The sequence below is a fragment of the Hemicordylus capensis genome, chromosome 2, assembly GCF_027244095.1.
Source record: "Hemicordylus capensis ecotype Gifberg chromosome 2, rHemCap1.1.pri, whole genome shotgun sequence".
Classification (NCBI taxonomy): Eukaryota; Metazoa; Chordata; class Lepidosauria; order Squamata; family Cordylidae; genus Hemicordylus; species Hemicordylus capensis.
The window spans coordinates 343,391,721-343,405,591 of NC_069658.1; the positions used below are offsets into that span (position 1 = coordinate 343,391,721).

At 42.9% G+C, this 13,871-nt stretch overlaps 1 protein-coding gene across 2 annotated transcripts in view; it reads left to right on the forward strand.

The window, feature by feature from the left end:
* MGAT4B (alpha-1,3-mannosyl-glycoprotein 4-beta-N-acetylglucosaminyltransferase B) overlaps positions 1–13,871 on the forward strand; it is a 151,537-nt gene that overhangs the window by 91,437 nt on the left and 46,229 nt on the right. For both annotated transcript variants that reach the window (XM_053296451.1, XM_053296452.1), the window contains exon 2: positions 13,300–13,479. In XM_053296451.1, coding sequence (XP_053152426.1) covers positions 13,300–13,479 — 180 coding nt within the window. The remainder of the gene's footprint in view (positions 1–13,299; positions 13,480–13,871) is intronic.

The following is a 13,871-nucleotide window of genomic DNA, read 5'->3' on the forward strand; positions in this document are numbered from 1 at the left end:
TCCAAATGTGGCTGCACCATAGATTTCTATAAGGGCATTATAATAATTTTATTTTCATTCCCCTTCCTAATGACTCCTAGCATGGAATTTGCATTTTCCACAGCTGAATGACACTTTCAACAAGTGTTTTCAACTAGTTGATGCAGACTTCGTTTGTATCAATGTGTTGCATTTGTTGGTATTTTTCATCCTCTTCGTCATCATTTTTCATTACTTTGTATATTAACCGTTTATGTATCCTTCCTTATTTTGTGATTAATGAACTGTGATCAAATATTTATTTACTTATTTATTTATCATATTTATATACCACCTGGTATTTGTATCCCTAGGCAGTATACATAATTTAAAATACAACAAATATACAATTTTGAGTGTGGGTCTCGGTTTCTGTGTGTGCATGAAGATGTGCACACTGTTTAATACCAAATTACGCACCAACAGCTTTGAACTGAGCAATAGTAAGACTAATGAACTGAGCAAATTTTAAAAAGCAGGAAGGGAAGAGAAATGGGATATCTCTGAGGGGTTACCTTCATTGGGGAGGAGGAAGATAGGTGTACAAATGAGGTTTCTAGTGGGCTAGTGAATAGTTAGGTATACCCATGATGAGATCAAAAAGTATAGTGAGCCAGTAAAAATGGAGATAGAGATAGAGGGGCAGTAATCATATTGAATTGTATTCTTGCCAATGAAAAGACACTTTTCAAATAACCATTGTTGCCAATAAGCTATGTTTCGGGATTTTGCTGTAAAGCAGCTCTCTATTAAGATGCCTCAGCAGCACTGGATCATGGGCTCATCATCTTCGTGAACTTTTAACCTTGCCTAGTTTGTTTATTTATTTAGCACATTTTTATACTGCCCTAACCCAAGGTCTCAGGGCGGTTCACAACAAATACTAAAAACAATTTAAAACAAATAATAAACAATCAAAAGTTTAAAAAGTTAAAAAGCTAAAAAGTTATAAAGTTAAAAAAGCTAAAAGGCCTGGGTAAAAAGATAAGTCTTTAGACCCTTTTTAAAAGCCACTAGAGATGGGGAGATTCTTATTCCCACGGGAAGTGCGTTCCAAAGTCTCAGGGCGACAACAGAGAAAGCCCGTCCCTTGGTGGCCACCAAACAACATGAAGGTAGCCACAGACGAGCCACCCCTGATGAACGTAGTGGATGATGGGGATCATGCAGAAGAAGACACTCTTTTAAGTACCATGGGCCTAAGCTGTTTAGGGCTTTATAGGTTATAACCAGCACTTTGTATTTTGCCCGGAAACTTATCGGCAGCCAGTGCAACTACTGTAATATAGGAGTAATATGGTCTCTTCTAGATGACCCGCAGACCAACCTGGCTGCCGCATTGTAGTTTCTGGACTACGTACAAAGGCAGCCCCACATAGAGCGCATTGCAGTAATCAAGTCTGGAGGTTACCAGCAAGTGTACTACTGTTTTGAGATCATGAACTTCAAGAAACAGACGCAGCTGGCGTATCAACCAAAGCTGATAGAAAGCGCTTCTGGCCAACTGCCTCAACCTGGGGAACCAGGGAGAGGTGTGGATCCAGAAGCACTCCCAGACTGCGTACCTGTTCCTTCTGAGGAAGTGTGACCCCATCTAGAACAGGTAGATCAATATCGCTTCCCGAGTGACAACCGCGCACAATAAGTACCTCCGTCTTGTCTGGATTCAGTCTCAGTTTGCTATCCCTCATCCATCCCATTACTGCTTTCAAGCAGACATTCAGGGAGGATATGCCTTCTCCTGATGATGTTGACATGGAGAAATAGATTTGGGTGTCATCAGCATACTGATAACACCCAGCACCATATCTCCGGATGATCTCTCCCAACGGTTTCATGTAGATATTAAAAAGCATTGGAGACAGTATGGAGCCCTGAGGGACCCCATATAAAAGCTCAGATTTTGAAGAGTAGCAGTCTCCAAGTGACACCATCTGGAATCTGCCAGAAAGGTAGGAGCGGAACCACTGCAAAGCAGTGCCTCCCACCCCCAACACCCTCAAGACATTCCAGAAGAATACTATGGCCGATAGTATCGAAAGCTGCCGAGAGATCCAAAAGGACCAACAGAGTCACACTTCCTCTGTCCATTCCCAATTGGAGATCATCCATCAGGCCGACCAAGGCAGTCTCCACCCCATAGCCCGCCTGAAAACCAGTTTGAAATGGGTCTAGATAATCAGTTTCTTCCAAGACCGCCTGGAGCTGGGAGGCCACCACCCTCTCAATCAGCTTGCCCAACCATGGGAGGTTGGAGACAGGCCTGTAGCTATTAAACTCAGAGGGGCCCAAGGCAGGCTTCTTAAGAATAGGTCTAATAATTGCCTCCTTTAAACAAGGAGGCATCCTGCCCTCCCTCAGAGAGGAATTTATAATTGCCACCAGGCTCTCCACAACAACCCCTTGCCAGATAGTATAAGCCACGTTGGGCAAGGATCAAGCAGACAGGTGGTAGGACGCACCGTTCCGAGCAGCTTGTCCACATCCTCAGGAGTCACAAACTGAAATTGATCCAGTCTAACCACACAAGAGGAGTTGTGTGTAGTTGAAAGGACTGGGCTCAAAATAAGGTCGATAGCATAGGCTGTGCTGGAAGCGTGACTTCAGGTCAAGCTGTCAACAAAACCAAAACAGGACATGCACGCTCCTCACTAACGAGGCATGGCCAAGCTATACAGACCCCCATTAAAGGTAATTCACTCTGGGAAGGAATCCTCCAGTCTACAAGATAACAGTGAAATGCTCTCAAGCAGAAGCACAGATAAACTGCAAATATCCCAGCTTGTTCATGTTAATGAACTGACTAGTGAAGACCAGGGAGGAGTTACTTATTAGCAAACTATAGGAGTGCATCTTTGCACCTGGAGAGATCCCGATCTCTGAGATACTAAAAAAGCACAGCCAGGGGTGTAGCAAGGATGGAGTGGGCCCAGAGACAAGATTTTAAAATGCCTCCCCCCCTCACTGAAGCTCAGCTCACGAAGTAAAGAAATCTTAAATGAGGCTGAATAGGGGGTAACAAAAAGCATTGTGTGTGTGTGTGTGTGTGTATGTGTGTGTGTGTGTGTAACACCTATGTGCACAATAGAACATCATCCTAAATTATTTTTAAAAAGGTTTTGTAAATTGCGGATGATGCAAGTCATTTAATGGTACTAGAGGAAGACATGCTGTTCTGGCAGCTCCAGGTCTTAACACTCGCATCAATTTTGGAGGATGAATACAACTGAAGGAAGCCCGGGCGGGTGCACGGCTGGGGGAGTCAGTCATGTGACTTGCCTCTGGGGAGCCCCCCAAGGCAGTGGGCCCCCAGACAACTGTCTCCATTTGCCCTATTATAGTTACACCCCTGAGCACAGCCCATACACCTCACACAGTCACATTTGCATAGTTTGCTCTCACCTTTGTCCAGAAGGACTCATCAAAAATGATTGAGTCCATGTAGCAATGGACTCTCTTGTTTTGCACAGCAACTCCTTGCCCTCTGGGATGAGCTAGCCACCTGATTGAGTCAGTAGTTGCCTCAGGGCACGGTTTTGGATATAAATACCCCAGCCAGGCCACTTTAGCCAAAAGCATAGCTGGAGCACCCTAACCAATCGCTCTAGGGCAGTTTTGGTAACACCATTTATAATGTTTCAAATCACTGTGGTTAGGTTAGTTCTTATTTCATAAGGAGCTAGCTTTAGAGCTATAGAACCCAGATGTGGATTGCTAATTGGGGCAGAATTATGTGCAGAATTTTCAAGATACTCACAAATCAACTGGTGCAGACATGCCTTTGTAATGAAAAATGTGGATATTTGATGAATGCAGGAGTGGCTAAACATAGCAGACACAAACCCTTCTTCCTATATTCTGACCTTAGACAAAGGAGAGTTTGCACTGCAGTGGTATGAAAAATGGTCCTTAACATTGAGAATGTAGATGTTCTTTGGGAAGGAAGGAAGGATAGATATATTTGCTTAGAAGTGTTCTTAAGTGTTCTTAAAAATGTAGCGATTTACCCTCTAGTCATAACACAGCAAGCCACATGATATTTTTTTAATCTGTGATGTGTTATAATCTGTTGGATTATAACACATCACAGATTTGGGGAGGGGGGCAGGTGTATTAGTTTAATATTAACTGACAAACATGGGCTAATAATTTGGAAGTCTATTTCCATCTACAGTATGTGATTTCTACTTCTTTGTTATTGAGCAGGTGAGGGGATGTGGGAGAGGAGGTGGTGTGACTGTGTTCTCTAGGAATGTTGTCTCCCTTACAAGTATCCCAGTCAGGGAAACTGCCCATATCTAGTGTGTGTACTTAGGTCTAGGGACCAGGGATAGATTGGGACTTCTGTTGGTGTATCATTCACCTTGCTGCCCGACCCAGTCCCTAACTGAGCTGACTGATCTGGTCATGGAGCTGGTGTTGAAGGCTCCCAGATTTATGATGAACATAAACAGTTGATCAGGTGCAGTTCAGCAGTTCGTAGCAGCCATGACAACTATGAGCCTATCCCAGGTGGTCTTGGGACTAAACACATTGTAGGTCACATTCTTGATTTGATGTTCTTTCTCTCTCTCTCTGATCAGGGTAGTGTCCCTTGGGTGAGGACTCCTATGATTTCCCTGTTGTCTTGGACAACATCTGGTTAAGAGCTGTATTGCTGCCGCACCCCACCTTTGCAGGTGGTTGGGCAGACTGATTAGTATGGTGTGCCCAAGAAGGTTATTGGATCCAATAGGGTTCCAAGAAGCCTTGGAAGACTTTATATTTGAGTCAGCCAGTGATTCTGTTGGTACCCTGGTTGAAGCCTGGAAAAGGGAACTCACTAAGGGGATAGACATGATCGTACCCACATCCTCTCCAACCTGCTTCAGAACTAGCTCCATTGCATACAGAACAATTGTGGGAGCTGCCACAGCAATGTAGAAGACTAGACTGCAATTGGAGAAAGACTCAACTTTAATCTGACAGATTATAACATAGAGCACATTTGAAGATCTATAAACTGGCAATATGGACAGCAAATAACCTGTTCTTTTCTGCTCGTGTTGCATCTGCTAGTTCGCATCTGGCGGAATTCTCTAATGTTGTGAAGGAACAAACTCAGGTGCCTTCTTCCATGAATTCCAGTTTGGATCCTTCAGTGACACATTGTGACACTTGTAATGATTTTTTTGCAGATAAAATCTTTCGCATTCGGGCTGATCTGGTGTTATAGAAACAGCTTGTCTTGGGGCTACAAACAGCACCCCTTTATGTGATTTGAAGTTGCAGGGTTGCATCCTCCATCTTAGCTACTTGAGCTCGCAGGATAATGAACACTGTATATGCCCATATTTGTAAATGTGCAGTTTGATTGTTTGGCATAAGCAAACGGGGCAGCACTGCCCAAGGTCAGGTTAGCAAATGACCGCAAGGAGACCCCCATGGGCTGTCTTTTGCAGAACAGGGAGGAAGCTGGCAAGAGACTTTCACAAGCGAAATAGCTAACTCTTTTTGCAGTGGGATTAGCTTTATTAATCACTTTCACAACTACTCAGATTAGCATGTCACACACCCCAGTCTTCTATTGTAATGTTAATGAGCTGGCCGGTACCCAAAGGGAGGATCATTAGAAAATGAAACCTATCTCTCTCAGGAAAGAGATGCCCCGGTCTCTGATAAGGCTTTTGAGTTCACTCAAAGAGTACCGTACCCACACTAGCCATTCCAGCTTTTGTTCCTTAAAAAGCACACCCACTTGCTTGGTTCATGTAAACATGAGCCAGTGTGGTGTAGTGGTTAGAGTGCTGGACTAGGACTGGGGAGACCCAAGTTCAAATCCCCATTCAGCCATGATACTAGCTGGGTGACTCTGGGCCAGTCACTTCTCTCTCAGCCTAACCTACTTCACAGGGTTGTTGTGAGGAGAAACTTAAGTATGTAGCACACCGCTCTGGGCTCCTTGGAGAAAGAGTGGGATATAAATGCAAAATAATAATAATAATAATAATAATAATAATAATAATAAATTAATAATTTCTTTGTTACATGTGAGTTTCAGCTCCTGCAGTCAGGGCACTTGACTTATGCATTGCCTCAGGATATGTTTCTGTATACAAAAACCCTTGGCCTAGCCACATGGCTGGGGATCAGAATTGGAACCAGAATTGGGTTCTCAAATTGTAGTGCTCTGCTCCTCACTGTTTTTTCTTCTCGCTTTTCTGCACACCCCAACCTGCATGTGTAACCAAAACACTAACTGATAGGGACCAGTAATATGAATTGCTTATGCCTTTAAATCTCCTTGCTCCCTTCTCTCTTCTCCTTAAGTCTAAATCTTGGCCCTTTCTCAAGTAAAGCCTTAAGCTGATACTTTAACAATTCGGACTTTAAGCTAAAACGTCTCTACCTGAGACTCTAGTTAATACTGTTAGTTAAATATTTTATTGTCTCCTCACCTTGCCTAATCAATCTTTTTCTTTTCCTGCACCCCGATAATCACCAAATAAATCTGATTGTACCATATTTCCATCTCCTCTTTATTTTCCAGACCAAAACCTTGCACAAATTTATTCTGTAACTTACTGTTCCTTATAGTCATGGTGATTCCCCACGTTAGCCCAAAAGCCCGATTTGAGTGTTAGCCAGCACTACGGAACAATCTCATTAACACTAAGGACCTCAGTTGTGGCAGAGTCAGGGTGGGGTGTGTGTGTGTGTCCAGGAACTTCCCTTGCATGGTTAGATTGGATCAGTTTCAGTTTATGACTCCTGAGGATGTGGACAAGTTGCTTGGATAATCTCCAATTAGGAATTAACAAAGGAAGTGTGACTCTACTGGCCCTTTGGGGTCTCTTACCAGCTTTTGATATCATCAACAATGGTCTCCTTCTGGATCCTTCCAAATTCTTCTGCAGGATTTGGGAGTGGGAGGTGCTGTTTTACAGTGCTTTCACTCCTATATTTTGTGGAGATTCAGGGGCGTATTTAGGGTAGGGCAGGCAGGGCACGTGCCCCGGGCGCCACTTGAAGGGGGTGCCATTTTGTAAAATTAATTTAAAAAAAAAAAAAAAGGTTGCCAAAAACAAAATGGCCACCGTGCATGCTCAAATGGCCTCTGTGAGGCCCTAGGTCATGCCAGGCTTTGCGGAGGCCATTTGAACATGTGCGGTGGCCATTTTGTTTTGTGGCCTTTAAAAAAAAAAGATTATTTTTAAAAACGGCCACTGCACATGCTCAAATGGTCCCTGCGAGGCCCTAGAGGCCAGCAGGGTGAGGGGAAACCTTTGCAAACCCCCCAGCCTTTAGGAAGCCCCCCAAAGGGGCTACAGGTAAAAATAATAATAATAAAAATATAATATAAGACACTGTACACATATTCAGATTGGCACTATGTACAGAGAATCAGGGCTTGTGAATACTGGGCTGATGCTTATGAACTAGGATTGTATTCATTTGCTCTTACTTTGCTTCTTGTGATAAGTGAGTTAAATGTGATTGTCTTGCTAATATGGCTATTAATGGTGAGTTTGTCTTTGAATCAGCGTGAAATCCTTAATATTAAGGCCCACTGGGAGTTTCTTGTTCTCTTTCTCTCATTTTAATTGTCTTTCTGAAAGACTAGAATATATTCCAAGCAGTGACACAGTTTAATCTGCATATCCTTTAATTATTTTCAGAGTATCTGGGGAAAGTCAAATTCTCCATTGATTTTTAAAATTTATGTAATGGTGATGCTACAATGCAGAGTAGAGCATTAGACAGGCACTTCTCTTTAGTTTTCCAAGTACACCTCCACATAGTATTTGGGTATTTCATGAGCCCCCGCATACTGAAATTTGTAGTTTCCCAGCATTTTTGGGTCTGGCTAAGTCCACTGCTAAATAGTTTTTGAAAGATTAAAAGATTAACGAGCTTGACTTGTATTTTTCAGCTGATATTATGGTAAAGTTATCTGAAAGATGGGTGTCATATGCTTGGACAGGGGGCACAATTTCAGTGTTTGCCCTAGGCGCTATTTTTCCTAGATACGCCTCTGTGGAGATTCCAGATGGTGTCGCTTGAAGAAGACTCCTCCTCTAAATGGGCGGCTTTGTATGGTTTTCCACATGGCTTTATACCGTCTCCTATGCTTTTCAACATTTGTATAAAACTACTGGGGGAGATCCTTGGGAGATCTGGTGTGGCGTGTTTACCCGTATGCTGATGACACCTACATCTTTTTCCCCCATCTCATTTTAATCACGGAATAGCATAACTTCCCTAAATGCCTACCTGCATGCAGTAATAGGCTAGATGAGGGAGAACAAATTGAGTCTGAATCCAAGCAAGACAAAGGTACTCTTGAGCGGGGGGGGGGGGGTTGGGGGTGTAATTCATGAGATGAGTTAGAGCTGTTTGTTCTGGACAGGATTACACTCCCCCCAAAAGGAACAGGAATCTAGTCTTGGATTACTTCTTGACCCAGGCCTCTCTTTGGTTTCTCAGATGGAGGCAGTGGCCAGAGGTCAGGCTGATATGCCAGCTATGGCCATTTCTGTAGCAGAATGACCTAAAAACAGTGGTACATATGCTGGTAACCTCCAGACTTGACTTATGCAATGCGCTCTATGAGGGTTACATTTGACATAGCTTGGGAACTGCATTTGGTTCAAAATGCAGCAGCCAGTTTGGTGTTCAGGACACCCCCAAAAGGAACAGATTACCCCTATTTTAAAAGCACTATATTGACTGCTCATACATTTCTGGGCAAAATATGAAGTGCTAGTGATGACCTGCAAAGTCCTAAATGGCTTGGGCCCAGGGTATTTAAGACAGTGCCTTCTTCTTCAGGATTCCCACTGCTTATTACGATATTTTGGAGAGGTCTGGCTGTGGTTGCCTCCAGTTTGTCTGGTGGTGACTTAGGGCTGGGCCTTTTCCATGGCCACCCCAAGACTCTGGAACAAACTCCCTGTTGTTGAAAGGGCTTCCCCATCTTTGGTAGCCTTTAAAAGAGCTCTTAACACTCATTTATTTAATCAAGCCTTTGGCCAGCTGTAGTTTGGTCTTATTGTTGTTACTGCTGTTTTTAAATTATTTTTAACTGTTTTTATTACTTGGCTTTAATTGTGGTTTTATTGTTTTGTTTTTTGTAAATCTCTATGAGACACCTGTTTTTGGTGGTCTAAAAATGTAATAAATAAAAAAATACAAAACACGCAAGATTTTTTAATGTTAGAAAGAAATGTCAAATGATTATTTCAACATTGTATCCAATTGTGTACATTTTAACACAAAGCAGTGGCACGTCTATGCATGTGTTTCATTATTATTATTTCTTGTTTACACAGTCAGACAGGTGTTATTGACTGATTTGTTTTATCCAGACATCGAGACCTTCCCAAGGACCTGGGATGGCTGAATTTTATTATCAATATTGTTCTTGTTGTTGTTATAGATATTGTCACAGAATATAGGCTGTTCCCAGTAAAGTTGCTTTTTGTAATTGGCCGATGGTGATTTCTGTGGCCCCTATGGTGTTGAGGTGCTCTTCAAGGTCTTTTGGAATTGCACCTAGGGCGCCAATTACTACTGGGATTATTTTGGTCTTATTCTGACACAGCCTTTCAATTTCAATTTGTAGATCTTTATATTTTGTGATTTTTCTATTTCTTTTTCTTCTATTCTGCTATCCCCTGGTATTGCTATGTCGATTATTTTAACTTGTTTTTCTTTCTTCTCGACTACAGTTATATCTGGTGTATTGTGTGGCAGATGTTTGTCTGTTTGTAGTCAGAAGTCCCATAATATTTTTGCATCTTCATTTTCTACAACTTTTTCAATTTTATGGTCCCACCAATTTTTGGCTACAGGTAGCTTGTATTTTTTGCAGATGTTCCAGTGTATCATCCCTGCTACCTTGACATGCCTTTGTTTGTAGTCAGTCTGTGCGATCTTTTTACAACAGCTGATATTATTATTATTATAATATTATAATTCTTTAAATAAAAGAAGTATTGTGGCCTTGCTTTGCAACCTTCTGAAGTCCCTTTCTAGATTGAATAGACCATTTGTTATTGGTGTTGAAGCTACCAACAACAGAAGCATTCAAGTACCTTCTTGAATACTGTCAGTGAATATTTCATTTGCTGTCTCATTAGTTTTCTTTGTGTTCATGCTCTCTGCATCATAGTGATTTTGCAGTTGTGTTGAAAGTTTATGCCAAGGGAGAAATCTTCATCTCTCTGACTGAATATGGTGACACCTGTTGGGAAGATATCTTCATGTTGGAATACTTTGTTTCTGTAAAGGTCTGTTCCCTTGTCACTCTTAAATTTTGTCCTTGGCATTCGTAAGCTGTTCTTGGCTGTTGTCACTAGGGTTCAAAGAAGGAAAGGGCTTGGCTTTTCTGATAGATTTGTAGAATGTGAAATCTTCCCTTCAAAAAGAGACACAGCAGAAGGATGACACTGTGTGGGGAGATAGTTTGCATTACAAAAATAGGACAAACAACGCTCTGTGATGGGCCTGCCCCAGCTCTTTAGTATTTGCTTCAGTCAATGTCTTGAAAATGATGAGCATACAGGTCAGCCACGACCTGCGTCTGTTATGAAGGGATGCAGTTTTTTATTCACCTGGAGCTGATGGCTGATGTGACAGGCAGTCCTATATTGACACTGGGGAGCCTCCGGGGCTGCTGTGCAACTTGAAATGTTACCCAGATAGTAGTATAGCACAGGAGACTTGCTATAGAGTACTTGAAACTGCTTCCAGGCAGTCATACAATACAGCACTCCTTCCAAGGAGGGAAGTGTCTAGCTGCCCATCATGTTGGTCATTGTCAGGAACATTGTGCTTACTGGTGGATGTGGCAAAATCAAGAGCTGTTTGACAGTCTGGGACAGGCACTCTTGATGGAAATGGATCAATTATTATCTATCTATCTATCTATCTATCTATCTATCTAGATAACTCTCTACGGTGTATATAATTCTCTAAGCCATGGCTAATCCCATGTGTGGCAGCTCTCGCGAGAGTTTGCAAGCAGCTGCCGGGAGTTGTGAGAGCTGGTGGGGAGGGAGGGAGACCGAGGAGGAGGAGGAAGCATTGCCATTGGGAGCCACTGAGGAAAGCCAACCAAGTGGCAAAAATGGGGCCGCTGGCTTCCTTGCAAGAAGGACGAGAGCTGGTGGGCAGGGGGAGGTTGAGGAGAAGGCTGTACCGCCACTGCAAGCAACCAAGCAGCTGACAAAAATGGGCTGCCAGGCTCCTTGCGAGGAGGATTAGAGCTGCCGGTGGAAATGGCGGTGACGGAGACTGGCTGAAGGGATGGGAGGCTGAGCCCGGAAATGGAGGAGGAGGAATGGAGAACTAGGGGTGCAGATGCTCTGCGCCTGGGTCTGGTAGTTATTTTTTTTCCCCCCTCAGCCTCTCATTTCTCTTTGATGCAGTTTTATTTCTGCTAAGTGCCTTATTGAGCTCCGTTGCTTGAGTGACCAGGGCCTATAAATGCTACGAAGGAGCTGCAGCTCCAGTTTCTGTGCCAAGAGATAGTATGTGTGAAGGGTCTTCTTGCTGAATTCACTCGTGGCTGAATTCAAGGCAGGAAGGAAAGAACTGAGCTAGAACAGAGGCCTGCAGGAGATAAAGTCAGGGCTGGGGAGCAGCTGCTGCTTGTCCATCACTGCCTTCTGGGTACATTCTACTGAAAATAATATGAATTTGACTTTGCCTACAAAGTACTTCTGGCTAATCAGAAGCATGGCTTTACATATAGGACACTCAGGGAAATGCCTAACAGCCTGCTAATTAAATACTCGCTCCAGCCATTGATTTTGTTTTCCCAAGAGCTGCCTTGTGCCATCTGTCTGAGGAGACATTCTGAGGTCCTGTATCCTTCGCTTAATTATTCATGCAGGCCTGTTTTGAAGCAGCTGACATTTGGGACCCCACTGGTGAGGTGCCTTGCAGGTCTTTCTTGCGAGCCTCACATGGCCTGCCACAGAGGGGTGATGGTAGGGATCCTCATTCCGCAGTCTTCAAACAGTGTTTTTGTTAGAGAGCCTTTGGCCTGGAATTTTAATTTCACTCCTTGATTATTTTCCCCTCTCTTTCGATTGCTCACTGCTGGAATTCCGCACTCCAGATTGTACACAGTGTTTCAGGAGTGTGGGAAGTACAGGAGGGTGTATATGTTTTGTTTTTTGTGGAGGCAGACTATTTTTGTATGTTTCCAGTGACTGCTCTCAGGGGTACTAGTTGCTATAGTAATAATATCAACATTGCTTAGCATAGTGAAATCCCCAGCTGAATGTTTGAGATCTAGTTAAACTTTAGGGCAGTTGCAGGAGGTCTGTCCTTGCTTCAAGTATAGCTCTGGCCCTATTTTCTGCCCCAGAGTGTTACATTTTGCTCTAATTGTGAAGTCTGAAAAAGAAAGGGAGAATAAAACAGGTTGGTTTTAAGATAGGATTCATCCCTTCCTAATAAAGTAGGAGATTCCTCCTTCTTGTTAACCTTGGAGAAATTTAGACTGTCAAGTTAGTTTTCTAAAATACCTCTTGGTTCTTATTAAAAATTGTACAATATCCCCATACTATTGAAACAGTGTGTGTGTGTGTGTGTGTGTGTGTACACGTACATATATGCAGATGCTGCTGGCTGTGTATATCATTTCAAATGCTCACACATTACAAAAGTCACTGCTCATCCTGTCACTTTCTCAGTTGTGTATTCTCAAATTGACATGCCAATATGCTCATCCCATACATGAGCTAGTACCTCATATATATTTCTCCTTCAAACACATTGCTTTCCTATGCTATTCTCCATGCATGATCACCATGAAGCAGGACACTGTGCATGAATAATCACTGCTTCCCTTAATAGGTATTGTTTTAACAGAATGAGAAGTTTGGTGTATTGTAGAGCAAGCTTCCAGCTTAAGGTGACTTTCAAAGGACCCAGGTTTATATATAAACCATTTAACTGTGACTTTGCTCCTGGCTACTTCTAAAATTATCAGTTTATCAGAATGCCTGTCCAGGGGCATTAACCACCAATGTAGGTGTGGACATTTTACAGTGTTTACAGATGTATAGGATGTGCTTGATGGAGTATATTGCTCTGAGTAATATGCATCTAGTTATATCAGAGGTTTCCCGGTTCCAAATTAACCAGTGGAGGGGGATGCTCTCTTCCTCCTCCTTGCCTCCACTGAGAGAACATATGAAAACTAGCACTACTTTGTCTCCATGTCAGAAATGCATCTTCTTGCAGCAGGAAGAAAAAAAAGTCAGTGCATTTTCCTCTTCTCTGCAGGTGACGTTGTGGATATCTATCAGCGAGAGTTCCTAGCGCTCAGAGACCGCTTACACGCTGCAGAACAGGAGAGCCTCAAGCGGTCTAAGGAACTGAACCTAGTCCTAGATGAAATCAAGCGAGCCATCTCCGAGAAGCAGGCCTTGAGGGATATAAACCGGACATGGAGCAGCTTATCTGGTAAATCAGTCTTTAACAAGGATGAGCTCCTGATGCAATGAAGTTGCAGAGAAGTGTGCACATCCGTGTTGAGCTTCAGATAAGACAGGTGTTCTGGGTGTCCCTGGGCAGTCTTGTCGCAGGGAGCCAGGTCACTGGATGTAGTGTTGAGCATATTGAAGTCTCTGGAAGTATTATTTGGAGAGAGAAAGAGAGAGAGAGTGTGGCTGCATTAAACATTTCCCTCTAGATATCATCCGCTGGCCATGTGTGCAATGTGAATAGGATGGGAATATGATCCTAATCCACTGAAAACCTATGTTAATCTGAATTTTCCAGCTGCCGACATATAGCATGCAAAACTCCAGTAAAAATCCCACTCCTTATGTGCTTAGTCCTCTGGAACCAAATTA